Source organism: Aythya ferina, assembly GCF_964211825.1.
Source record: "Aythya ferina genome assembly, chromosome: 23".
NCBI classification, from domain to species: domain Eukaryota; kingdom Metazoa; phylum Chordata; class Aves; order Anseriformes; family Anatidae; genus Aythya; species Aythya ferina.
Window position 1 is genome coordinate 2,415,542 of NC_140321.1, and position 27,628 is coordinate 2,443,169.

At 49.8% G+C, this 27,628-nt stretch overlaps 2 protein-coding genes across 11 annotated transcripts; one reads left to right on the plus strand and one right to left on the minus strand.

Annotated features, from left to right (window-relative positions):
• Positions 1-921: 921 nt before the first annotated feature.
• On the minus strand, positions 922-13,471 carry DBF4B (DBF4B-CDC7 kinase regulatory subunit). Of its 4 annotated transcripts, none has more exons than XM_084496675.1 (11): positions 13,339-13,471; positions 11,313-11,504; positions 10,084-10,134; positions 9,388-9,457; positions 8,389-8,459; positions 7,788-7,824; positions 5,758-5,800; positions 4,817-4,933; positions 4,471-4,597; positions 3,675-3,784; positions 922-3,097 (listed from the first exon to the last, which is right to left on the minus strand). In XM_084496675.1, exons 1-11 carry the CDS (start codon positions 13,450-13,452, stop codon positions 1,702-1,704), a joined length of 2,328 nt encoding a protein of 775 aa, XP_084352801.1. In that variant the 5' UTR covers positions 13,453-13,471; the 3' UTR covers positions 922-1,701. The 4 variants fall into 4 exon arrangements, with proteins under 4 accessions (XP_084352801.1, XP_084352800.1, XP_084352802.1 ...); XM_084496674.1 differs by having other exon boundaries at positions 5,758-5,803; XM_084496676.1 differs by lacking the exon at positions 13,339-13,471 and adding an exon at positions 12,794-12,912 and having other exon boundaries at positions 5,758-5,803.
• Positions 13,472-13,615: 144 nt separating this feature from the next.
• CCDC43 (coiled-coil domain containing 43) lies at positions 13,616-25,863 on the plus strand. Of its 7 annotated transcripts, none has more exons than XM_084496681.1 (5): positions 13,616-13,986; positions 19,502-19,622; positions 21,738-21,873; positions 22,549-22,607; positions 24,346-25,863. In XM_084496681.1, the coding sequence occupies exons 1-5, from the start codon at positions 13,768-13,770 to the stop codon at positions 24,531-24,533; spliced, it is 723 nt and encodes a 240-aa protein (XP_084352807.1). In that variant the 5' UTR covers positions 13,616-13,767; the 3' UTR covers positions 24,534-25,863. The 7 variants fall into 7 exon arrangements, with proteins under 7 accessions (XP_084352807.1, XP_084352808.1, XP_084352804.1 ...); XM_084496682.1 differs by having other exon boundaries at positions 19,502-19,589; XM_084496678.1 differs by lacking the exon at positions 24,346-25,863 and adding an exon at positions 23,945-24,338 and having other exon boundaries at positions 22,549-22,660.
• Positions 25,864-27,628: the final 1,765 nt, after the last annotated feature.

Here is a 27,628-nt window from a genome sequence, read left to right on the forward strand (position 1 = left end):
TGGGAGCGGGCTCTGGGGACTTGCCATCACCTCTGATACCACCAAACCCAGAGCGCGCTGCCACATCCCACAAAGCCTTCCCCAGGCCCAAAGAGCAGGGTGGCAGCAGGAGGAAGGGCCGTGGGTGCAGTGACAAGGGGGACAAGAGCTGCACAGGAGGGGTCTGGGCCAGCTGATGCCAGCTGGGCACCCGCTGGAAGGCTTGGGCAGTCCTCAAGGGTGCACTGAGCAGCTCAGCTGCCCTCAAGAAGTGCCGGAGTTTGGCTGTTGCACCAGGGAGGGTTTAGCTTCAGAAGGGCGGCTGAAGTCCCCAGTGCAGCCTCCTGCCCAAAGCAGGGCTGTCGTCCACCTCCAGGCAATACTCAGGCAGGGGGGAATTTCCAAGGCCAGACAGCCCCCCCAGGGTCCCAGGACTGTCCCACCCTCCTGGGCAGGGAGCTTTTCCTTTTCATAACCTGCACCCAAGCTCAGAAGGCCCCCCCGGGCCACCTGGCACTGCTGAAAGAAGAGATGGACTCCATCACACCCATAATTGCCCTTTCCCAAGGCACAGGCAGCTTTTCGACACCTCTCAGTAAGGGCAGCCCACCCCAGGTCCGCTCCCTGGCCATCTCAGCAGCCTCTACCACCATCTCTTCAATTTCTCCACATCCCCCTCCACCTGGGGCCATCCCACACATGGCCGTCCCCACACTAAGCAGAGGTACAATGCCTTCCCTCCATCTGCTGACCACATTCCTAATGCAAGCCCCAGCCTGGGGGTTGTTCTGGGACTGCTGGCTCCTACTGAACCCAGTGCCCCCTGCAGCTCCTTCTCAGCAAGGCTCCTGCTCAAAGCCAGGCACCCAGCCCAAAGCCAGGGAAGATTCACACTCCTTGGAGGTAGCTGCGAGAAACGAGGCAGACAAATTTTACCCAACATACAGCAGAAGAGTATCTCTTTCACTTTATTTAAAAGTTTAAAAGTTCATTTAAAAAAAGTCAGCTTATTATCAGCTACAAACATCCGTAAACACTGAAGACATCCAACGCAGCCCCAAACCACAAGAACACAGATCTCACTGCCACAGCCCTCCTCCTCCCTATCTCTGCAACCCCAAAGACAGTGTGGAAGGGGGAACAGGCCATGCCCTGAATGGGGCAAAGAGCCTATTCCTGCTGAAGACGTACCGCTAGAGACGGACCACCTCGTCAGCAGCCTGGTGAGGAGTTAAAGAAGGAAGCTACCAGCTACAAGAGGAGGGAAGATCCCAGCCCCTGAGGACAGTGAAATCACTGCAGCACCCTGCAGATCCCAACAGTTTCAGATTTGAATGCCTGCACGAGGAGGACACGTGTCACCCTACCCTACCCAGGCCAGGACGATGAGCTGCCTGTGGTGCTTCCTCACACATCCAGTGAAATGCAGCCACAAGGAGCCGGGCTGTGACTCGCAGCCGCTGGTGTCTTTCCTCCAGGGAATCAGGCAAGAAGATGTCAGAGCCTAGGGAAGGCAGCGCTGGACAGGGATGCGTTGCAACGGAGAGGTGTTGGCACATCTCAATCCCTCGGGCTCAGCCCAGGCCGTCTGGAGGAGGCTGTGCAGGCACCATCCTCACTCCAGCTCCCAGCTGGCCCTAACAGCGAGGGTGCCTTGTTAAATCCCTTTCCAGCCACTCTGCAGCTCCCATTAAGGGACCAGAGAACTGCCAGGAGGTGGTTTTAGCTTGTCCAGCTGCCAAAAAAGGTCTCAAATATAGGGAGGGGGGCTTCTTTGGTCTCTGTGCAGTAGTTCCGGCAGCTCTTTTCACCTTTGGCTGCCCACTCAAAATCTGAGTTCTGCTTCAGGACTGAGCAGAGCTGAGACTCGTACCCACTGTCTCTCACATTGACATGTGTCCTTTGGAGCAAATCCCTGTCCACAGCCCGAATCCTGCTGTCTTGGACACCCGTTAGTGTAGAGAGCAGCTGGACATCCCAGTCTGACTCAGAAGAACTCTTCCTGAAGTTATCATCAGCCTGTGTGTTACACGGAAGACGGTGAAGGAGCCCAGGGCACGGAGTCTGTTCCTTGCTGTGGCTGGGGAGGCTGGGTAGTTCAGGGGCTATTTTTTCTCCTGTTTTGACACAGAGGGAGCAGCAACATCTGGCTTCAGCCACAGGCAGTTTTGCAGAGGGCGACTGGCCAGCAGGACAGCTGCTCTTGCTCATTGTGGACTCCAGAGCAGGACTGAGCACATTCCTGGGTGTATTTCCATTCTCCCCTCCAAGCTTCCCATGGGAACTCATGTTCCCTCTGCTCCAGCCATGCTTGCTGACAGTGCTCACTACAGCAGTCTCTGTGGGATCAAACCCCACAGACAGAGCTTCGAGGGAACCTGGCTGTGATGCAGGGTCCACAGGGTTCCCACAAAGGCACAGATCCAAAACAGGAGGGTGATGAGGCCTGGTGGAGAGCTTTGTGCTTAGGGGCCAGCTGCCAGCCTCCACACCAGGCAAGCCTGGCTCAGGCGTCTGTCCTGCACCCTGCACACCCATCCCACCACCCACTGGGCTTGCCTGCTTACACAGCGAGCGGCTACCACCCAGCTCCAGCCTGGGCTTCTTTCCCACCTGGGTGCTCTGACTGGAGGAGAGCTGGCGTTTCCTGGAGACAGGCAGTGCTTGTGGAAGATGGCTGACAGACCCAAGCACCTGCTGGTTATCAGGTTCAGAGGAAGAAGCGATTGCCTCTCCGACATGACTGGCTGCTACACAAGTGCCCCAGGCAAACTCAGGAGCCAAGTCTGAGTCCGTATCCCCCACCACAGCAAACTCCTCTGTGGTAGCACGTGCAGCACAGACCCCTGCAGTGAGTCCTGCTCTGACAGACAGCCCCAAGGAGCAGTTCTCAGACAATCTCCCCTCTTCTCTGGGGTTACTGACCCTGTCCCTGGGCAGGCCAGAGGAGCATTCCTTGATCTTCAGGCCAGGATCAGGCTCTGCATCAAACAGATCCACAGCACCCTGCTCAGGCTGCTGGCTTTCCTTTCCCAGCTCTGCTGTCAGCTTCTCAATTCCTCCAGTAACTTGTGCTCGAGGCATTAAGTGTTCATCTGTCAGGCAGCACAGCGGCACCCTGAAAAGAACCATCCGTTAATGCTCATTCTCCCTAGGCCTGGCGACACCCTCCCCCCAGCAAGATGAAGCATTTTCTGCAGAGGCAGTAAGAAATTTTAGACAGGTAAGGCTCAGCAAACAGCGATACTGCTGCTGGCAGAGGAGACGAGCAGGCTGAGATCCTTCGTGCTGCCCAACAGCCCACGGTCTGGGCACAGGAGTGTAACAGAGCAGCAGGCTTGTGCCAGACATGGGACAGAGGAGACAGGTCTGTTCTTTCCAGTTTAAGCTGTTCTTTCCAGTTTAAGAGGCACTAGAAGCCCACAGGGAGTTCCATGAAGCAAAGAACCCACAGAAACTGAGAAAGACCATTTCCCACAGCTTGCCTAAGCCTTGTTGGCCCAGCCAGCAACACCGTGTTGGTTTTTTAGTTAATCCCAGCCCTCAGCTCCATGCTGGCATATTCCCTGGCACAGGGCACAAACTAAGATCTAGTACTACAGTAGCACAGTGATTCAGGCCTGTTCCCGTGAGCACACCACGCAGTATGGTGCTGCTGTTCTGCTCCAGGAGTTACCACATACACAGAGACTTACTTGGCTGGCTGCTCCACAAAGTCATTGGTGAGCTGCGAAATGACACGATCCACCGGGGCATACCGCGAGTCGTCCAGCGCGAACCGCTTGTGCTGGGGGCTCTGGAGATGCTGGAAAGTGGCAAAAGCCCTTTTAGCAACACTCATCCTTTCACAGAATTTGTAGTAACAGCCACTTCCCACAGCCTAGAGGGCACACAGTCTTTTCAGCAGATAGAGCCATTGTTCGGAAGCAGATTTGGGAAACGTAGGCAACGCTGTTACCCCCAGTTGCTTACAGCGAGTATGCTGTTCCCATAGACACCTGATGATGAGGAGGCTGTGTCTATATCTAACAGCAGCCTACAGCTTTCCCCAGCAGCTACTAAAAAGGCAGATTCCAAGTATGTACTGTCTATCACTAGAGGCTGTGCTCTGAAAGCCACATTGTTCAGCATCTTGCAGGAGATAAAAACCTCTTCTCACCTTTTTAATCAGCCTATCCCTCCCAGCAGCTGCAGAATGGGGTTCTCATCTTACACTTCAGGTAACAGGACGACCCCTGAGACTCTCCTAGCCCCAGAAGTGAGCATGTCATGCTCTGATCTTCATAACTAGCTTACCCAGACCAAGAAATCTGGGTAGATATTCCATGGCTTTCACCTACAATGCAGATCCCACTACATCCAGAAAGGCTGTACAAACCTGCCTTCCTTCCAAAATGGGTTTGTATTGATAACAGGGACATTGTGATCATCTAAGCCACTGAATGGTCTCTGTAACTTTTGCAAGGAGCCAGGTCCCAGGGGAGCCTTTACCTTTTGCAGCTCTTCAAATGTCTCTCGGCAGCACTCACAAAACCCCCTCTTCTTCTTTGGCACAGTGACAGGCGTGGACTGGGGGCTCTTCTCCCCGTTGCTGTGCATCGGACAGCCCTCCACACCCCTACAAGGTAACAGCAAACATCTTCCCTGCCCTCATGTCACAGCAGCAGCAGGCACCCAGCTGCCTGCACAAGGCCAGGGACACAGCGCTGCCTTTGAGCTACAGCTGTTTAACCCAGAGCAGTGCTCCTTTCACCCACACTCACAAGTGCTTCTCCATGCCCTGGTAGCCAGCAGGGCAGCAGGATTAAAAACTTGCACAGAAGTAGCTACAACCTACCTGGCTCTGCAAGAATTTGAGAGGTTTTTCAGAGGCTCGAATGGGCTGGAACTTTTGGGTGCCAGGAAGTTCAGGTCGGGAAAGCTTTTAAACTGGTGGTGGAAGGGCCGGAATTGCCTGAAAGAAGCACATCAGGACATCTGGCAGTGATTGTGATGGCAAGGTTAGAGAGCTGTCCTTCCCTCAGAGGGGCTCAAGGCACTGTCTCTGTTATGACAGGATACTGCCCACTGCTGTCCTTATGTGTGGCTGTTCCAGAGACTTCCTACTTCTCATTGGAGTGGGGAAATACTAAACTGGATCCCCAGTAAGCGGCACTGAGGAGGGGATGTTTTAGCCAGCAGCAGCTAGTGCAGTATTTTCAGCTACACTGCAGCATTGGAAGGCTTCAATTCCCAGACCACATTTCTCTTCCTCATACTTCAATGCAAGCAGCATGTAAAACCTAATATTTGACCCTGTAGCTGCCTTAAATGTTGTCTTCAGAATAATTAGTTGGTACTGTGGATACCGTTAGAGTTACAGAGTTGTTAGAAACACCACAGAGATCAAATCCCCTTGTGCTGGATGCTGTAATCAAATTACAGGCCTTGACCTTTATGTGCCTCGATCTCCTTCCCCATTTCAGAGGGCTCAAACAGATTAAGTGACCTGCAAGGATCACATATGGAATCTGAGCAAGGAAGTAAACTCTGTTGTCAAGTCTCATTTAGCAACTTCTTTCACCCTGACACACAAGCCACCTAGATTATTTCTCTAAACTCCCTTTGCCTCCTCTAGGAGAGTGTCACCTTTCTGGTGAGTAACAGGGTCTTCAAAGAAGCCTTGGGGACAGAATATTCAATGCCACACAATAAGGAAAAGCAGGAATAGATTCCCTCCCTGGGAGCCCTGAAGTTTTAATATAGTTTGGCTGTGATACTTAGAATGGTCTCGTTTACCTGCTCTGGTCTTCAACCTTCAGAAAAGGAGGCTTCAGTTTTCCTGCTAGAAAGACAGCTGGTTAGAAGTTACCCTGGCCAAATTCCCTACTTATTCATTCATTCCTCAACAGAAATGGGCTACAGAGCCAAGCTCATCGGTACTTCTTACACCCATGTGTGCCAAGTGCTGGCTAAGTGCAGCTAAGACAGGATCCAGCAAACAGCTCTTTGGGAAATCTGCAACAGCCCCCACCTCCAGAGCAATCGCTAGGGTGAACAAACCCTACAGGCAGTCCACTAGCTAGAGAGTCTTTCCTCCTTTGAAAGAACATCCAGCCCCAGAGGTTTGCATCTCAAACATCTCAACAGCCTTAGTAGTCAGGGGCCTAACCCCAAACCTCCAGTTTGGACTTGAATCTTAAGAACTGTCAGGCATCCCCAGTGCAACATGCCACCAAGCATGAGAAACAAGTCTGGAAGAAACAAAGCGCAGCTACAGTCACATAAGCACAGTGCTCTGCCTCAGCCTTTCCAGTGCTGGTTTCTCCCCTGACTTTTATACAGCAGCCCAGAGTTCAGAATGGCTCAGGCCAGGACAGCTGAGTCTAATAGCTAAGAGCTGCTGGAGACACACCAACGTGATACAGAGCCAAGCCTGCCATGAGAACTCTGCTAGAGAGCAGTGCCTGGCCTTAGCTTGGTCCCTTAGGAGGTCAAACAGCAGCTATGTTTTGTACAGAGGCATATCTTAAGGAAGCAGAAAAAAGCCTCAGCAGTGCATTCAGAGAAAAGGTTTTCAGAGGCAGGCAAATGACCAAGATAGGAAAAACTACCTTGCCCCTCTTGCCTTGCAGGTCTGTTCAACTCACAAGTGATAACACTGTGCTTAGCACACATATCTGAGTACAGACCTGGTTAAGAAACAGAAGAACACTAGGGTATTCCTGCTGAGCATCTGCCTGAACCTGAAACCAACACTCTCCTCTCTCTCTCCTTGCCTCTGAAGGGTGAGGTGTTTTGTTTTCTTGTGATCCTGGAACTCAGTGCTATTTTCTCTGAAGAAATTTTAACCTCATTCTCCAGAAAGGCAGAGTCCACCTGTTAGTTTCTCGAGTCTCATCCGGAGCTTGTACCAAATGTGCCGTTATGTTGCTAAAGGAGCTATTTAAGTACAGGATCAATGTTTCCACATAAATGCTGCCAAATGCTTAGCACTTCTGAGAGCAAGGCCACATTTAGGGGTCTAGATAAAACCAAGGCTGGTGGGCAGGCCCTAAGCTCTTGTGGCAGAGTGCTGAATGGTGACAAACCATTCAGCTGTCACCACAAGTCCCCAAGCAGAGTTCAAAGTGTGCCACAATTATGAGCTCTGAGCTTGCAGCAGACAATCTGGCTTACTCAACAGTTTTTCATGCTATTTTTCACATCTTTCCCACAAAACTGGAAAATAGTTTATGCATCCCACAAAGAATCCAGGTTGGAGTCTGCTTTAAGATGTTCTCCAACGAGAAAAATCTAAAAGTCACAAATAGGCACAATTATGTCACTGGTGCCAATTCCAGTGGCACAAGTGGCTCTTGTCTAATTGCAGATGAGAACCTGGGCTTCCCCCCTCCTTTGGGAGCGTTAGCCCTAGATTGTGTCTCAACAACGGATTTCAGCCTAACAGCAGTGAGTGGGTTGTGAGGAACATGCTCTCCTCTCTAGGATGCATTATTCTTCAAAACTTCTTTTGAGCCAGCGGATTCAACACACAGTGCCAGCAGCACAGTTCTTAAGTGCCTTGGGATTCTGGGAGTTGAGCTGCAAACTGTTCATGGGATTTTAAAAACACTGCCTGAAATCAAAGGCATAACATTCTCATCTGCATTAGGAGGCTGTAGCTAGACTCAGACAAGGAGTTACAAAAAATGTTCAAGAGAAACTGCCTTAAACAGTTGTGGTATCTTGCTTTGCTGAAGTTTCAGATAAATGTTCAATTTCTAAATGAGGCTTCTTCAAGCAGCTCCACATTTGAATGTGAAGGGGAACACAGCTTCCAGACTTACCTTTGCGAATTTTTGATCCAGATGCAAGGCATTTCGCCTAAAGGAAAAAGAGATGCATTTAATATGGGAGCCAGTGCAGGCAGAACCGTAATTACTGATCCCGATGCAACAAACTGAGATTACAGCAGTCTCACCCAACACTTCACAGCTCTTGCATTGCAGACTGTATCACCTCCCCCTGATTATTTTGTCTCCCAAATTACCTAAAGGTACTTTAAATATGAGGCTGCCACTCTCTAATCTTCTGCCTTACCTTCTCACTGACCTCTCCAATACATTAAAAGATAGGTCAGAAAGCCAGTACACTAGCTACATACAATTTTATTTTTTAACCCTTAGTCCCCTACAAGTCAAAATCAGCACTAGCTGTGCTACAGATGAGGTTGATAACTACCATCTGTCTTGTTCTCCGCTTTTATCCCCACTTTAAGAATTCTTTGACTGTTGCCATCCCCATCAATGAACAAAAGCACCAATGTTGAATGAAAACCTAGGTCACCCTGCTTACTAACCCACTGGCATTAGATGAGCTAGGAGGAGTGCTCAAGAGCTACCAAGGGATCCCAAGCACTTCCAACTGGGCTGGAGTTAGGTCAGTTACCTCTGTCTTCTGGCTCTGCTTCCTCGATCCTGAGATGGCACGCAGCAGCTGTTGAGCATACAACAACATTTCTGTAGAGGTGGGCTGTCAAAGAGCCATAGCTCAGCAAGAGAAGGTGAGCTGTCCCCCCTGGACTGACTGCAGGGCAAGTACAACTGCCTGCATGCACTGAGAGCATGCAGTGCCTGAGCCTGCCATCACCTGGCACAGTATCACTACTACACAGGTAATTCACCCAGGAGCAAGATAAGAAAGAGTATTTTGAGGGAAGGCACCCGATGCTGCTCTTTAGCAGAGCTGGAGGCTGGCTTTGAATCCCTGCAGAAATGAGACACTGTCAGGGATTGTTCAGCATACAGACCAGACCCTGGAATTTGAAAGCCATGACAGACTTGTAACACTGCTGCAGTTCAGCAGAGCTGGCTGCTCGGGAAGGGGTACTAACAGTAGCAGCCTCCATCACACATCCAGACAAGCGCAGCCAAGGCTGTATGTCACTGTCATCGGACACTCAGGAACCTTTTACTCCAGACCTATTATTAGAATCAGTTTCACCATCTGTCTTTCCTATCACCCCCTCCCCATTCATCACCAAGGCAGGAAGTGCCTTCCAGCACAGGTCCTCAAACAGCAGCACTTCCTAATTAAAAACAACCAAGTCCTGCCATTATGGTGATCTGTACTTCCAGGTCAATTAGTAAAAGTGGTCTCCTTTGAAGAAATTCAGGCACCGACTGAGCTATTAACATTTCCTAAAATCACAGCCCCAGTATTTTACAACATACTCTGTGTTTGCTATTGTAAATGTGACACTAGCATGTTCTATGCATACAAAATTAATCAAATTTTTGAAGTGCAAACCTAACCAGTGCAGCATAGCTCAAGAACCATATATTCCTCACAATTTCTTCCTTCCCCCATACCACACTCATTTCTGCCCATCCTCCTTCAAAACCACCGATTACCAGAAGCTAAATTCCAGCATACAGAGAAGGATACCATCCACGTGCAAGATCTGGACTCCCCACAATCGAGCATTGGCGAGGATACTGCTGCCACTGCAGGTGTCCTGTTCAAACAGAGAGGTTTGGCAAGGTACAGCTCAAAGCACACAGTACATGCAGCAATAGCTCTAGTTTATTGTTAATCTTGCTGTCTGATTAACAGACCAATACATAGGTATTATTAAAACATGTGCATCAGGGCACAGAAGAAAAGGCTCATACTCATGGCTTTACCTACCCCAAATCAAAACGAGCATCTAGTTCAGATTTTTATCCCTGCTATAGTTTGAACTCCTTAAGTGGGCACTGAGATTCTTTTGGCCACTGTGATAGTGAAGACTCCAGAGGAGAGCCCTTTGCCCCAGCCATATGGCTTTAGTTCTTTCTAGGCTAAGAATTCATCTGTTGGTCTTACGTTAAGAATTCTTATGTGGAACAACCAAATCACTGGGACAGGCCTTGAAAGCAGCTAACATGGAAGGATGACATGGCTCCATGAAGAACAGCGTCCAGGAACACTGCATAATTTTCCGTAGAGCCACAAGCAACAGCTTCATACCTTTACTAGCCCCAGAGTCTGCTCCCATCAGCAGGGAGGGGCTCTGGAGAAGTGGCTGGCACTGGTTCTGCACAGCTCAGCAGTGCTGTGAACATACCCAGCTACAGGAAAGCTTATCCACGTGCTGCTCACCTGATTCTTCATGGCCTTCTGCAGCAGCTCCTTTCCCCTGCTGATCAGGGCCTGCAGAGAAAGAAGGCAAGTACTGTGCTAAAGCAGAGAGCTGCCAGGCAGCACCAAGCTGAGGACAACATGGATACCCAGTAATAACAATTTCTAGTGATACCTGCTCTCTGCTGGGGAGAGGAATCTGGCCAAGACTTCATCTCAAAGACAGCAGGACTTAGCTTTTCCAGGGAATACAAACCACAGACACCCTTTATATCCACAGTAAGCAGCAATTCAGCCAAGGCTTGGCTTTTATTGAACAGCAGAGAATGCTCCGGAGGGAGCCAAGAGGAAGTAGAGACTTAGTTCTGAAACTCCACGTGCCAACAGGCTGGCAGGGGTTAGAACAATCCTTGCTCGTCCTTTCTGGGAAGCAAGTCTCGTTTGATAGCCTATGATTTCAGGAAATAGGTTAAGCGTATTGTAAGACAAGTGGATAGCGCTACAAGCAAGGGTGGGGAACAAACACACTATGAGTGAACCCCCTGACACCAGCCTAGGCTTCTCCAAGAGCTGCTATGCTGCAAGTGGTCCAGATCCAGCTGGCAGAGATGCCTATGGCCTGGATTCGGGTAGTAGGCTCTGCCAGCATCTCTGCTGCCCACGGCCACAGCTTCCAGCAGGCCCCAGCACTCAAGGACACTGGAGCTTTGGCTACAAGCACTGCTGATCAGAAAGCCCAGCTCCAGCAGAGTGAATAGGACCTAGAGAAAACCCTTTTTGAAAGCTGCCCTTGCAGCTCTCCTCCCACACGGCAATTGCTGTGCCTTACCCATGTCTGTCCACATACAACCACAGCCTGCAATACTTCTGATGCGGATTTATCTCGCCTACATTTCTGTGCTTTCTAAATATACCTCTGTGTCTGGATGGATTACCTGTTCTGTTGGGAAGCTAACCAAGCCCTCTATTTCCTCTACCATTTGAGTAGATATCATTTGCTTACTATTAAAGCTGTGACATGCACATTAGAGCAGACAATGATGCAAAGGCATCATTGAACATTGGTATAGATATGCATTTATACCATAAAGAACATTGGTATAAATATGAATGATTAGGCTGAGCAGAAAAAAAACACACAACATGGTTGCTCAGAGCAGAAACAACTACCTTGAACACCAGTCTCAGGTTCTACTCTATAGATCCCTTGGGACAAACTTTGGGGTGGCGTAAACCTTGGTAGCTCTTACCTTGTCTGGTGGCTTCTGCTGAAGTCTGGTATGATTCCCCTTGGAGGTAGAAGGCATTGGGCTCTTGGCTTTTGCATCCTCTGATGTTGTGTTGTTCCTCTTCTCAGTCCGTGTCCCAGCTTTGTCTCGTTTGGCCTCTTTGTTACTGGACACCACGTAGTTGACTTCTTTGCTTAGGAAGCTTTCGGTGACCTGCAGAAAAAGGGAGAACAGAGCAGCTCTAAAATTGTCCAGCATCTCTGAGTCAGAAGAATCCTGCTAAGCTAGATCTATTGCCTTTAGCTTAACCTCTCTGCAGCTAAGGGGCCACTGAACGTACTTATCTTCACAAGTACGTCTTCCTTCCAGAGGGAGGAGAACCCATGATATGCAGACAGCGTGTCCTACAGATAAACTGCAAATAGTCACGAGAATCTTCAAACTGAGATTTACTTGGCATGATGCTATCACCTACTCCTCTAGCAGTGGTTTCAGAAAAAAAGCAGTGGCAACTTTTCAAAGCAGAGAAAGCCAACAGGTGAGAAAACAGACCTGGACATCATGCAACACTGGAAGCATTCAGTTCTGAGGACAATAGAGCACATTTTGGCAACAGAAAGCAGAAAGTAAACAGCTGGGACAAGTAGCTTAGTGAAGAACAGAGCGCCAGGGAACCAGAAAGTTGAAACATGCACACCTTTGTGCAGAAGGTAGAAGACTAAGAGGTGGAAAACATGCTTCATTTGGGGTACTAACTGTAGGCTTATCAGAAATGCAGCAGAAGGCAGTCACAGGGCACTAACACACAGGTATGGGGCACACAAGAAGACACACAATCGAACAAGGTGAAGTCATGGCTGCTGAACAAGCCAGTTCTGCTGCCCTACAGAGTCCCTGTGGACCAGGATCCCAGACCCACACATGTGAAGTGCCACAAGTGACATTATAGGCTGCCCTACAGCAGTGACTTACACTGCACGACATTAAGAAACCTGAAGGTATTAAAGACAAACTCAAAATACCCCAATCCAAATAACGCTTCGATGTGTTATCATCCCTACATCAAGGTGAAATTTAAGGCCCCACATTCAAGTCAGAGTTAATTGCTCTTAACCTGGTGCTCGAAGAACGCACAGGTTTTGGATACTACCACTGAAGGGGCACCACATTCTTGAATTCAGCATCTCCACAGCAGCAGAGGAATGAGAACTCCACCATGGGTGGGCTGCACTTCAGAGAGCGAAGTGACACGAGACAATGCCTGATAAGAAGCCCGAGGGACAGCCAAAAGGCTAAAATTAGATCCAACTACTGTGGCAGCCACGCAGAGCACTAACCACTGGGAGCAAGCATTTCTCAGGCTTGAAAACACACAGCTAAGTAAGGAGGAGGCTTTGAGGAGAGCCCTCAGAAGTTGATCGCACATGCAGGTGAGGGCAGAAGGAAACCAGCAAGTTAAGCATGAACGGATGATTAAAAAAAAAAAGAAAGGAAAATCATACATCAGCCTCCCCAGGACCTGATCCTGAGGCAAGAACTACGCAGAGACTTTACACCCGGGTGTAGCACTGAGGAACTTTGGAAGCTTTGGGGTGCGCATGAGAAGATCTGCCTCAAGGAGAGAGATGAGACAGCCTGGAGACAAGCAGCAACACCTCAGGGCCACAGAACGGTTGGGAGGGGAGGGGAGGGCAGCCCCGGGTCCCCCTGCTCCAGCCCGTGCCCAGGGCCCGGTCCCGGCGGCTTCTGGAGGTCTCCCCGGAGGAGCCCCCGCAGCCTCCTCCTGTGCCAGCTCCACCACCGCCAGGGCACAGAAGCTCTTCCCGGCGGTCAGAGGGCACCTCCCGGGCCCCGCTTCGTGCCCGGTGCCCCTGGGCCCGGCTCCGTCCTCCCCGCGGGGATTTACGGGCACGGCCGGGCCCCCCCCAGATCCCCCCTCACCCCGCACGGAGGCACCGGCAGCCCCCGGGGGGGGACCCCAGCGAGCACCGGCAGCGAGAAGGGGCGCAGCGGGGCAGGTCCCGGTGCCGGTCCCGGTGCCGCTCACCCCGCCCAGGTGCCTGATGGCCGCCGCCAGGTCCCGCGCCGCCCGCCCGCTCGGCACGTCCAGGTAGAAGGACTTCCCGCGGAGCGGCCGCCCGGTGGCAGCGGGGCCCGCCATGGCGGGGAGGCTCCGCTCGGTCCCGAGCCCCCCGGCACAGCCCCGCTCTCCCCCGCCGCCGCCGTTTAAATTTCCGCTCGCCCCGCCCCTAACGGCGCCGCGGAGGGCCGCGGGCTGCCCGGGGAGCCGGGAGCGGTGGAGGCGGCGACAGCGGCGGCGGGGCTCGGTGCTGGGGAAGGGGGTGCGGGCCGGGATCCGGTGCTGCGAGGCTCAGCCCAGCCCGGTGCCGGTGCCGGTGCCGATCCCGGTGCCGGTCCCGGTGCAGCCCCGCGTGGCCCCTCGCGCACGCGCAGCCGGTGGCGGCGGCGCTGCAAAATGGCGGCGCCCAGCGCGGCGGCGGCGGCGACAGCGGCGGGGATCGGTGGCGGTGGCGGCGGCGGCGGCGGCGGCTTCGAGCCGTGGCTGGCGGCGCGGCTGGAGGCGCTGGGGCTCGACCGCGCCGTGTACGGCGCCTACATCGCGGGGCTGCTCCGCGAGGAGGAGGGCGACGAGGAGCGGCTGGAGGCGCTGCGCGGGGTGCTGGCCGCCTGCCTGGTGAGGGCCGGGGACCGAGGGGAGGGACCGGGACCGGGACCGGGACCGGGTCCCCCCCCTCACCCCCGGGTTGTGGAGCCCGGGCCGGGCTCCGTGAGGGGCGGGCGGCCGGGGCGGGCCGGTTGCGGCTGTGGGGCCGCGGTGTGAGGCCGGGGGTGAAACGTGAGGGTTGGGGCGGTCCCGGGGTGGTCCCGGGTTTGTGGCGGTTTTCAGCCCCCTCACGAGGGGAGCGGAGGGGCAGGCGCTGGGCTCTGCAGGGGGACAGCGATAGGACCCGGGGGGACGGCGTGGAGATGGGACGGGGCAGGGTCAGGGTGGTGTTGGGGATGGGTCTGCACACAGATCGGGCACTGCGATGGGCTCCCGTGGGATGTGCTCACAGCCGGAGCTCAGGTGTTTGGACAAGGGTCTGAGATGCGCAGTCCGATTTTTAGGTAGCCCTGTGTGGAGCCAGGGGTTGGGCTTGGTGGTCCTGGTGGCACCTGGCAGATAACTAGTGATGGGACTAGAGAAAACGGCCTCAAGTTGCACCAGGGGAGGTTCGGGTTGGAAATGAGGAGACGTTTCTGCTCAGAAAGAGCAGTCGGGCACTGGGATGGGGTGCCCGGGGGGAGTCGCCATCCCTGGGGGTGTTCAAGGAGAGGTTGGACGTGGTGCCTGGGGACATGGGTTAGTGGGTGATGCTGGCAGGGGGGATGGTTGGAGCAGATGATCTTGGAGCTGTTGTCCAACGTTTATGATTCTATGACCCTTACGATTCAAATATTCTGTACTTCCTTCACACCATGGTGCCAGCTCCAAGGCTGCAGCTGCAGCTCCTGCAGGGCCTGGCTGCTTGCCGGGGTGCAGAGGGTACGAGGCTTGGGCTGCGAGCTGGTGGCTCCCAGGGGCGCAGGGCATGGCTTTGGAGGTGGTGTTCAACACCCTCTTGTCAGCTGAGCAACAGCTGTGCTAGGCTGTTAACATTCCTTAAACAGGTCTCATTTCTCCCAGTACAGCACGGTCGTACAGGAATCAGTCCCTGGGATCCAACTGGAGCTGGAATTTGTGACTGGGAGAGACTGAAGGTGCTGCCAGCCTTGCCTGGCCAGAGCCTGGAGCCTCCAGTGATGGGCAGTGCCTGCCTGCTCTGCCAGGAAAGAGTTAGGAGAGTTCACAAGAGTTTCTTCCCAATGGTCAGCTATTTTGGGGGCTGTAAGACTTTTATACCATTTGTGTTTCAGGACGTTGCATAAATGGATATTCAGTGGTATAAAATGCTCAGCAGTAAGTGCGCGCTTGTATTAAGTAATGGTCTGCTCAGGTGCTGTCACTGGTTTCCCCCCAGACCGTCTGTATAGGAGCATAAAACCCAAAGGGGTTAGCTCTTTTTGTTAACATGGGTAACTTTAATTCTGTCTGTTAGCTGACTGTGTGCCATTTTAAACCAGTTTTCCTAAAATTCAGTGTGGCTCTTTACTATGTTCTGTCATCACTTCCCCACCCTGGTGGGGCACCAGCCATGAGTTTCTAAAAGAAGTTTAACAATGTCAGCATAGCCCTGTGCCTAGACTAATAGGAGGAGCAAACACTAATTCCTCTGGAGCTAGGGACAGAGTGAGACGTCTTTGGAAATGCTGTTCTAAAGCCTTGTCTGGAGCTGAGGTTAATTGCCTTACCTGTAATCACCAGACTGCTGCTTCTCATCGCCAAAGGCAGAGCCCATCTCTGAAGCCTGACCGTGCTGGTTGCAGACTTGCAGCTGGGGTGGGCCTTGTGTTTCGGTCTGGGTGCTCTTTCTGAACTGCGGAGGTACGTAGCTCGTTGCCCTTCCCTTGCCCTGCAGCTGGCTGCAGCATGCTCTGATATTTCCTGTTTTCTCTTTATTGCTGAGGTACCCTTCTCTCACACTGTCAGCAGTGCGGTTTTTAAAGGCTGGTGTGCGGTTTTTGTGTGCATCTAGTTCTGGGCTGCCTTTCATTCGTGACAATCCCATTTCTTCTGTGTTCTCTTCTGAGTCAGGGTTGACTCTCTTGCAGTTGACTTACGCTTCATGTGCAAGTTCCAGGTCAGTTTGATTATCTACTCCTGTAAAATATATTTTTGCCTCTTGAACCCTGTGACATCCTTTTTATTTCTTCTACTCAGTGTGTCTTTTCTTTATTTGTTAGACTCCAAGCTTATTTCTTTATTGATTATTGAGACACTCTTTCATTTGGTTAATTTGGGGCCTTTCTTTACAATTGTTTTCTCTGTGTTCTGTGTACAAATTCCAGGTCATCTCTTCGTTTGTTTTTGACAATCATCGCTAAAATACTTTTTGAGCAGCCTCTGTACCTCATGTTTGGGTTCCTCAGTCTCTCATACATTAGTTCCCTGAGTTTATTCAAACTTCTTGTTTCAGATCGAGTTCTGTTTCCGTTCTGTTCCCCTCCTTATGCCAAACAGACCCTGGATCACTCAGTCCATGTATATCTTCTATAGTTATTTTTTCTCTGTATGTACTGACCTCTAAGATAACATAATTTCTTGTTTGGTGACTATTGAATGAAATACATCCACAGCTACCTGAACTCCACCAGTACTAGTAGCATTTGTTCTTCAGTTGCATACATGGGAGGTGAATCTCCCACAGATCCAGAAATCGGTGCTGGTAGAGGTCTTTATCCAGACTGCGGTAAGACAGAAGGGTTACATAGCAAATGCCCTGCACTATGTGGCAGAGCTTCTCTCTGCTTCCTTCTGTAAAGGTTTCAGCTGGGCTGTCCCATCATGTTTCTTTTCTGTTGCTCTGTTCATGTCCATTTGCAAGCTGTCATCTTGGTCTTCCATTTCTTCCTTTTGGAATGTGAAGACTGTCCAGCTCTGAGGCCGAGTTATTTCTTCATCATGTTTCAGGGATATCTGAAATGGCTCATCTTAGTGTTCTCCCCACGTAGGCTACGCTGGTATACAAATACTTGGTTTGTTCTTACTGCTCAAATCCTCATTAGAAGGCACAGGTATCTGCCATCATTATTAGTCTTCTGCACTTTGTTTTCCTTCCTGCTTACTGCTATTCCTTTGTCAATACTTACCTGATTTTCATCTTCCTGCATGCTGAAAGCAGGCACATGGGGAATATGTCTTTCCCATCCTTCTTTCCTGGTTTAATATAAAGTTGAAATCAAGGCTGGCAAAATGGACAGTGGGCTCATATTCCCAGTGCTTGGGGTATCCCATCCTTCATGGAGGATCCTCTTACTGTGAATGTTTCTAGTGCTTCAAATCCTTCATGTCTTTGAACCTTGTTGATGTTTATTATCTTTTCACAACTTTTCACAACTTGTGTTTTTTCTCTGAGGACTGGAGTTGTTTCTATGCACATCATCCTTGGTGTGGTCTGCTCATCCGGCACGTGTGCCTGTGAGGATCTCAGAGCAGCATCTCCCAGTGTGAATGGGGTCTGTAGGTTCTTATGCTTGATCTTAGCAGACTGGGCATCATCCCATCCTCTGGGTTTACTCAAGGCAAGTTGTCTACTTCAAGTGTTGGTGTGAATCACAAACCCTTCATCCTTCTGCTATTTCTGTGTTTGCACATCACTTCAGCCTCACAGCCCCAAGTATCCTGCACACTTCTTGTAGCATCTCCTCCCTAAGCCAGGGTCCTTGTTCCTTGTTCCTGTGCTGTGCTCGTGATCTCGGTGCTCAGCAGACTTGTGTAATGGTATTACTGTGTGGTGTTCTCCTGCCATCTCTGTTACATGCAGAATTTTTTGCCTACCTGTTGTAGACCTAGGGTGGGAGGATTTCACTCTGAGTTACTCTTTATTTGTATTGCAGCAAAAGGTGAAGAGATCTTGTGTGTTTCTGTAGCTTGTCTGTCCCATGGCTGTGGAAAACTCAGCTTTTTTGCTGTCCCCACGCAGGTGAGCTTTGCTCTGCTGAATAAGCAATGTTTTCAGCGACTGTCCTGGAACTTGGAGGTGTTTTCTAGGTACCTGTTGACCAAGTTTTTGAGATGAGAATTGTGAACTTGTTACCTGTCTGGCGGGAAGTCTGTGTGCAGGGGTTTCATGTGTTGGCTTTCAAATGCCAGTTGCTGCATGCCAAGCTGGGAGAGGTAGGGAAAGGGACAGCTGAGGCCTGGTTATTATGCACCTTTATAAGATATTATTTTCTAGGCAGAGGTTATCAAGCTTTCTGCAAGTATTTAGGGCTAGCTTTTGGCATAGATAGGGTAAGCAGTGGTCGTGGGTGGTAGAAAAAGTCTAGTAAGAGGCCACAACTGCTTTGGTGCCTAATTTGACCCTGCCTAAATGTAGCGCTGCTTCCGAAGGAAGAAGTATGGAAGACTGCAAGAAGCTGCAGGCCTGGACCTAGCTGGACGTTAACGCCTGCGATGTGCTCAGCAGACCCACCAGGGTACCAAGGAGGGAATGGCTCAGTCCCAGCTGCCTGTGTCCTGGCCAGCTAGTTTCCATTTGGTATTAACCCTTCTCAAGCCCCTCAAACTTTCTGCAGCTGCTTTTTGCTAAGCCGTGGGCAGATTTGCTGTTGGGTGATTTAGTGTTAATTAGCAAAAAAAAAAAAAAAAAAAAAAAGAACAAAAACCACACCACAACACCTTGAAACCTTCCGCCTGTTGTACAGCTGCATATTCCTGGTCAAGCGCTCCTGGCTGTAGCTAGAGCAGTGTGTCTGCTGCTGGTGCTTGTGTTACGCTGTTGGTGAGACCCCTGAGAAGCCACAGGTGGACAGCGGGGAGAGCGTCAGCGGTGGAGGAGCAGTGCATGAAGGACCTGACCTGGTGGTGGGAATACCTCCGTGCGGCTGCTCGGGCGTGCTTCCTTTCTCCCCACGGCTTCAGGTTTTCCTTTGTAGCGACCAAGTGCATTCCACTGCCACCTCTCTCAGTCATGTTGAATGCTCCAGGCAGGTCAAGGGGCTGCCAGTATCAGTCCGTTAGTTGCTGGTGGGAGGATATAGTCTACCAGTACTACCAGAGTGGGTTCCGTTCCATGTTGTGCCCGACCCATCTCGTCTCCAGTCTCGTTTATTAGTGTCGGTGAGGAGGTGGTCTTTGACTAGCATCCCTGCAGCCCGGCTCAGGAGGAGATACGATGCTGCTCAGTAGCTGGCTAGAGTTATGGCAGCCTGCTCGCCTTTCTTCGGTCATGGTAGGGCTGTTGTGCCTAGTGAGCCTGCAGCTGTGAGACCAGCATTTGTTAGGGCCGTACCTGGTGGAAAAGTAACGCGTGGTGATGATGTGGTATCTCCTGGTGTGGTGCTTGTGCTTGGGCAGCCGTGCGGAGCTCTCACCCTGAGCTGTGTCATCAAGTGAGTGCATCTCGTGACTTGCCTTGTCCTGCTGCCACAGGTTAACAGAAGTCCTACATGTGTTTATTAAGTAGGGTCCATGTGAAAAACTGTATCGCTTGAGCTTATTGCCGGGTGTTCAGATTCTTTGCAGCTGGTACTTCTTATATGATTCATGCTTGTTTAAAGCAGACCAACTTTGCTCCAAGACTGAGAAGTCTCTTTTCCCTTACTAGGAAGAAGATCTCTTAAACGATGTTTGCAGGGAAGTAGTCGAGAAGTGGTCTGAATCTCAGATTGTTGACGCCAAAGAGAAAAAAGAAGGTAGTGTTGCTGCTCCATGTCTCCTTCCACGTGGTATGAGTACTTTGCAGGGCTTTACTAAGATGAGAACTGTGTGTCTGCTTGGTTAGGACCTAAAACCAATGCTGCTAATGTGTTTGCAGATCTGGCTCACTTCTCATTGCCATGGATGCTTATTTACTGTTTTGTCTTGAAACACAAAATGAGGTTGAGTAGTTTCACTTCTGGCTGTCACTAGCATTCTGCTGCTCTTTGGGCTCAGAATCCTGCAGAGGAAAAAGTTGTTTGTTTTTTCTGCAGGATTTTTAAAATTCCCTTTTGTTTAAAAAAAAAAAAAAAAAAGGCTTAATCACCACTAAATGCTAATGATGTAGCAATGACAGCTAGGGCTCTAATGGTAGGTGCAGTTATGGTATAAAATGCATGTGCTTGCTTCAGTTTATGCTCATTTGGGAAGTGAGTAGTTTTACTCTACTACAGCTGCACCTACGGAGAGCTGTGCAGCCCTTTGTGCTGCTGCTCACCCCAGCAGGCATCAGGAAAGCATCCTTACTTTCCTCTTTCAAAGTCTTCTCTTAATACTGTCCTTTTTTCCCCTAAATGCTTGCAGGAGGGAAGCTCTGTTGGGCTGCTGCTGTACTAATGCTGCTACTTTCCCAATAATGCATATAGTCCTGCTAATCCTTTGTACCCTCTCTGAAGCCATCCCTTGTCTTCAGCTGCTGGCTCTGGAGTGGAAACGTCTTGTTCTTGTTGGCTGGGGGAGGCATATTCTGGTCACTGAGCAGAGCTCTGGAGCACAAGGAAGTCACGCTGAAAGGTTTTGCAGGTTTCAGCACACTGCATGGTTCAGTTAGGGGTCTTCCAACTGTACGGACCTAACTGCCAGCCTGCATGGGTGACAATGTAACATCCCTTCGGGCTAAATCTGTGTTTTTGGTTGCCTTGCATTTTTTTTTTTTTGTCAGTTCAGGTGCAGACAGAACATCATCTCTGATATTGTTCTAGAAATAGTTCTCCCCAGTGAGTCCTTGTCATGAGGGCTGCATTTAAGTAGCGCTTCTCTCGTCTAAATCTTGGAGTTTCACTTAACTGCTGAAGCACACCGCAGTTAAGTGTCTTTCCCTGAAAATTCATTGAAGTACTCTGTCCTTGGCCTCTCTTTGCCTTTGGCAGAGGACAGGAAAACGTTCTGTTATTCTTTGTATTAAAAAAACAAATCCCTCTTTTGCGGACAAGTGACTGGAACTGCTGAAGTTGCTGTTGGACTCCTGCAGCTCATACCATTGGTTTCTCACAGTGAACCAGGGATTTTCTCACCTGTCACAGAAAGAAGGTAGCAATACATGTCCTTAGAGCTAGGTTGTTAGAAATGTAAGGATTTACTGCACTGTGACTCCATAGAAGGATACATCCCAAACGGAGTCAGTATCTACTGGTTGTAACTTCTAGAAAATACATATGAGGTGTTAGCTCTTGTGGAAGAATGAAGTGTGTGAAATTAAAAACCTGGCGTGCATCTTCCAGCTTTTAAATTGAGCACAAAAGCTAACCTGTATGGAAACCTGCCCTTGTAGAAAGGCTGCTACACGCTGCCAGTTTCACATTGGAAATAAAATTGTAAGTTATTAACAAACAAACAAATGTCAAAAATAAATGCCATTTTAAGAAATGGACAGCGTGATATTAAAAGGCTAATCAACTGCTCATTTCCCTAGGTGAAAAAAGAGTATTAAACTGGTTAGTAACTTTTTTTCCCAGAATTTCTATTTAACATGATGTTAACTACATAGTTAAATAAACATACTTAGCCTCTTTTAACAAGAAGAGAATGCACTTTGGGGTGAAATGGATTTTCATTAGCTAATAGTTCTATTGATTTCGGAGTTGAATCATGAAGCTTCCCTTACTCCAGGGAGAACAGTGCCTGGGCAGTGCTGCGTGCTCAGGGGAGCTCCTCCTTGCTGCGCGGAGCCACTGCTCCAATCGCTTTGGCCAGGTGGCTTCGCATTTAGGTTGGCAGCAGGAGGGCAACGTGCTTGGCCCTGGTGGTAGGACAAGGCCTTTGGGGGCCTGCGGAGGCACAGGCGGGAGCTGCAGGAGGGAGCAGCTGGGTCTTGGTGGCCTGCATCTGCAGGGACTGACTGATGCTCTGACTCTTCTTGCCAGATGAGATCCAAGCGATTGCCAGCATGATGGAGAAGCAGGCCAAGATTGTAGTGAAGCCAAAGGAGATCTCCCAGGAAGATAAGCAAAGGAAAGCTGCCCTCCTGGCCCAGTATGCCAACGTGACGGATGAGGAGGAATATCCTTTTCCTGACACAGTCAAGATGGAGTGCCTGGGAGGACGATGATTATAAAAAATCTCCTGAAATGCCTTTCTATCTTTGCAGTGTCTAGTGGAAGAATTGGAGGAACTTGTCAGTCTTCTTTTTTCCCAGTGAAGTAGCTTCCATGGGAAAAAGCATGGAATCTCTTAGTTTGTGGAGTGCCGTGTATGCAGACACTTCTTTGAGTTCGGTCCTCCACCATTGTCACACTCCCACCAACACAGCTTGGCTGGGTAAGGTTTGTCCACTTTAGGTGCATTGCAGAAGATGAGTGAATCCGCTCCCAGCATCTGTGCGTGGTAGGTAATGTATTGAATTTCTCTCTTGCTTTCTGGCAAGAAATCTGTTGAAAAGATCCTCTTTAGAGAGAGTAAATGTAGAGTGGGAGAGCTTAAAGTTAGCTCTTCATAGTGCTGAAGAACAAGTTGTTCCATGAAGAGAAAGTTGATAAGAGTGGATCTTACCTGGCATTTGAGAAGCAGAGGGGAGTTAAACATCAGGCTTTATGCTTGTCTTGTCCTTGATCATCAACATTAGCTTTTAGCTTCTTCCTCCTGGCTTGGTAAAATTGTTATTTGCTGTATTTTGATCTGAGTGTGACTATATAGACAAGCTTGTTACTGATGTCCATATTTCCTTAATTCTCTCACTGGCGACGATGAACAGGATGGATCTGTTGGGACAGCAGTAAATATTGGATCAGAGAAATGTATCCTTTGCTTCTCGATGACTTGGGCTCCTTGGAAGGAAGGCAGCATCTGTGTGAGTTTCCTGTCCTTTTTTTAATTGGTGTTGATGCTCATGGTTTCTTTAGGGCCACCATTTAAGCTGGTGATTTTTTTTTTTTTTTTTTTTTTTTTTTAATGTAACCTCACCTTGCTCATAATGAAGTTAAATGTTTCATCTGCATTTCTGCTCTCCCCCCCCACTGCCTTGTGTGCACAGCTAAGACCGATCCTTTCATTTTATTTTTTTCTCCTTTATCCCTTCCTTTTCTCTCCTGTCCTTTCTGAAGCTTCACAGAACATGCTACTGATAAAGATAATTCTCCCAACATTAGTTTAATGCTAAGTGGTGTCCAGATCATATCAGGAACTAATAAAAGTGAAATAGAAACAAGATTACTGAGAAATGCCTAAGGGCATGGTGCAGTTGAACTTTGGTGAACAAGGACCAAACTATCTCTTATTTTTCTCAATGCAATAATTTGGGACTTTCCTTGAACTCACCAGCTGGCAAGCTTAAGGTGGAAGCAGGTTTTATCACGGCCCAGAATTAAAATGTGGAATATTTAAATTATTCTTGTCCCTAAATTGCTGATAGGAAGAGACAGAAAAAGAGGAAGAGACAGAAAAGGAGACGCCCACTTGCTCTTCCAAATGTTATTCCTAAAGGGCTTACCATTAGTTCCTGCAGGAGAGACGACCTGAGGCTGTGGCAGTCCTTAGTCTCACCTCTGCCTGTGTCTGCAGCCTTCCTCCATGGCGAGCAGGACAGGTAGAGCTGTGCTGCGTGGGACTATCCTTGCAGTGCCATTTCCTTTGGTTTGATGGTTATAGAGCTAGCGGGATGCGTTGTCTGCTGGCTGGCAGCTCTGCCTGGGATGTCAGCTGTAATCATAATGGACACAGCTATATGTGCATACATACACGTACATACATGTTTAAACATGCACATAAATACAGCTATAGCAAAGCTGCTCAAGGAAGCTTTACAAAATACGTTATTTTTCTACTTCTAGTTTGTAGAGGTTTCACTTTTTTTTTCAAATCAGTCTAAAGAACCTGCAGGCTTGGTTTTGAACTTGAATTTTCTAGGAAAGAACTTGCTTTTTCCATTTTCTAGGAAGCACAGGTTTAAGCTATGTGACTTTTCTGTTTGGAAAAACAAGCAGAGTTTCCTTTTCGTTTTTCCATTCCTCACTTGTTATTCCCAGATTCTTTACCTGCTTGGTGAGAATTGGAAGTCAGAAATGTTCCTTTTCTTTGCACAGCACTTTCTACAGAGTTGCTGGCTGCTGGCATGCAGGGTTTCTTTTCTTTGCAGAGCCCTTGGGTGAGAAATGAGCAGCTGAGATCTGTCTTAGGTGAATCAAGGCTGAGCTTACTGAGGCAGAACTCTGCCCTGCTCCCAGCAAGGCAGGGATCCTGCAAGGTGCAGCCGTCAGCAAGAAGCAGGAGAGCACAGGACCTGGGGGTGAAGCAGAACGGAGCTGATGCAGCCACTGCCTTTTCCTGTGCCACGGGCTGCGCTGTGACAGCAGACACCCCTTGGCCCTGACCTCCATCCCTCTTGATGGGAGGTGCGGCTCTAGGTGAAGGGGGAGGTAAAACAAAGCAACCCATGTGCTAAAAACAGTGTCTAGTGTACAGCCCCAAAATACTGCTGAAAAGATGAACTGTGCATGCTCAGACAGAGCATGTTGTTTGCCCTTAACTCACTACCAGCGCTGTTCCGAAACACCAACGTGGAGGATGTCTTGAATGCCCGAAAGCTGGAACGGGAGCTGCTGCGAGATGAGTTTCAGAAGAAAAAAGAGCAAGATAAACTCCAGCGAGAGAAGGATAAGCTAGCCAAGCAGGAGCGGAAGGAAAAGGAGAAGAAAAGGACACAAAAAGGAGAGCGAAAGCGATAGCTGGGGTTTTCTAGTTGGACTCTCAAGCGATAAAATCAATTAAGAATATGGTGTGTGTTTAAAAAGCTGCAGAAATTCTGGGCACGTGGCTGGTGACTGGTTCTCTGGAAGCATTTCCTTTTTTTTTTTTTTTTTTTTTTTTTTAACCTAGCAAAAAAGAAATTTCAAGCACCTCTTAAACTCAAATTGTGCCATGTGCTTGTGGTGTCAAGTGTCCCAGTTGGTTATTGTGGCCAATGTCTGTACCAAAGAACAGTGAAGTGATTGTCTGTGTTTCAAATTGATCAATTTTACTTCTAACTACTTAAAGTAAAGCAAAATGAAATGTAGGAAAGGGCTTCCAAACTGGCTGCATCCTCATGCTGGCCTAGGATTTGCAGCATCAGCATTGTATGATTTGAGAACAGAGCAAAGCCCCTTTCTGACATGTAATTAAGGACATGCTGCTACAGGGTGAATGTGAATTTACACTAGCCTGAAAAATGTATTTGCAAATACATTTACATATGCTGCCAAGAACAGTGCTATGTCTTCATTCTGGCTGAGGGAGCAGGGTTTGGATCTGACCTCAGCAAGGGCAAATGCTGTTCTGCAGCAAGAGAAAGGAAATCGTATGAAATATATATGAGTTCCAGCTATGAGACTGCTTCACCCACAGGCTCTTGGTAAGGGAAATGCCACAGTGATTTGAGTATCAGCTAGAGCAGTAGCTAATGGGTCAAGTCCTTATGCTGTTCTGAGATTTAATGCTGGTAGCTGGAAAATGGTGCTCCCCGATGTTTCATGTGGGTGAACATCGACTGTTATTTCTATACTAGCTGCCAGGGCAAATGCTTTAATACAGGCTCAGCGCTGAGCAGCTGTGGCTGCAAGCGATTTGGATGCGCTGGCTTTACCAGCAGGTCACGCTCCCCGGGCCCAGCTGTGCTCAGGAGCTGTATGTAGGGGTTGAAGGCTTCTCTTGCCCTGCAAGGGCTCGTTACCTGCCATTTCCAGCCTTCTTTGTGACAGGGTCACCTGCCTCTGGTAAGGAGAACACCAACTTCTGTACACTCATTGGTGTGTGAAGGAAGACCTGCAGTGCTTCCAGGGGCGCAGAAGTGCTGTGCCTCACCCCTGTGCTGCTTCGTGTTCTGGCCACTGCGTTCACTTGCAAGGTTTGCTTTTGGCAACAGGCAGCTCCTGACCAGCCGGTGGTAGCTGTCTCTATCTCCTGCTCTCAGCACCAGTCTGATTAAAGGGTAATGCATCCTATTTAACTATTTTGCAAGTGTATCTAACTGCTTTATCTCTGGACTTGAATAATAAAGCCGGATGGCCAAGAAGCTGAGCTCCTCTCTGCGTCTTTGTGAGTGCTGGGGTCAGCAACTGGGGCGACCAGGGGTGCAGTGCAGCGTTGTGGAGCCTGCCCTCTGGCGGGTTTATGCCAGGTCCTGCAACCTCCCTTCCTCTTGCCCAACAGCAGTATTTCAGTATATCTGTTGCCGTCATGGTGCTGTTCCTCTTGTTCCTATGTGTAATGCCTCCCTTCTCCTCTCCTGCAGCCTGGCTGCATTGTACAGGAGCAGCACTGCCTTAGGCTTGGCCCCAGGGCCAGGTTCTCCCAGCCTCAAGCGCTGCAGTGGAGCCCTGCAGGGTTGTTGTTTTCCTGCAGCTGCCACCGGTGTGCAGCACTGCAGTGGGATGGGGGTCAGCGGGGGAATGGGGTGCTCTGACCCCAGCATTGCTGGCTGGTTCTCGCTTTCTCCTTGGTTCTGGAGTACCTCCCACAGGAAAGTTTTGGGCAGCTGTGTGTGTTAATGCTTCTCCTTGCACCTCAGCTGGTCTGGCAGCAGCCTGCAGGTGGTACAAGTTCCTTTTCTCATGTTCCAAAACTGGGCAAGACAAACTGCAACTTGCTACTGAACCTTTACTTAGATGTGGACAGAAAGCTGAATCACAGAATTTCTAGGTTGGAAGAGACCTCAAGATCACCGAGTCCAACCTCTGACCTAACACTAACAAGTCCTCCACTAAACCATATCCCTAAGCTCTACATCTAAACGTCTTTTAAAGACCTCCAGGGATGGTGACTCCACCACTTTCCTGGGCAGCCTGTTCCAATGCCTCACAACCCTTTAGGTAAAGAAGTTCTTCCTAACATCCAACCTAAAACTCCCCTGGTGCAACTTAAGCCCATTCCCCCTCGTCCTGTCACCAGTCATGTGGGAGAACAGACCAACCCCCACCTCGCTACAGCCTCCCTTGAGGTACCTATAGAGAGCGATAAGGTCGCCCCTGAGCCTCCTTTTCTCCAGGCTGAACAAGCCCAGCTCCCACAGCCACTCCTGGTAGGACTTTTTCTCCAGGCCCCTCACTAGCTTTGTTGCCCTTCTCTGGACTCGCTCGAGCACCACCATGTCCTTCTTGTAGCGAGGGGCCCAAAACTGAACACAGGACTCGAGGTGCGGCCTCACCAGAGTCAAGTACAAGGGGACAGTCACTTCCCTAGAAGCCTGGAGCTGTCCATCTGTATGGCTGCTGGTACACCAGAGCCTGCTACATGTCTTTTTTTATTTTTTATTTTTTTTCAACCTTTGCTTATAAAGGTTAAGAGAAAACAGCCCGTGTTACCCTACTTGTTACTGGACCTGACACCCATGTGCCTGTTACTGGTTCAGTCTGTCCTTTCAAAGAACAAAAAAATGAGCGGCACGTCACCCATCAAATCACATACATGTTCACTAGCCACTTGTATGGCTTTCGGAGGAGACTGCTTCCAAGCACACCACATCAGCAACCTCTCACAATGGGTGGCTCACCTCTGCTGACATCATTTGCACTGCAGCCGCAGGGTATTGGTATAAATATGTGATGTCTGGCAGGTGGGTCAGGACAGTGTTCCTGGCAGCACACCCAGCAGCACCTACAGTTACAGCCCCTCCTGTGCCCACAGAGAAGGGCCTATATTTAAGCAAGGCACCTTTTGCTGTCAGGGAAGCAGCAGCAAGGGAGGCACCCAGCCTCACGCACCCAGCAGAACTCCAGGGCCACAGTGGCAGAGACCCCCTGCTAGCCTGAAGCACTTCCCCACGGCAGCTGACCAGCGTTCGGAG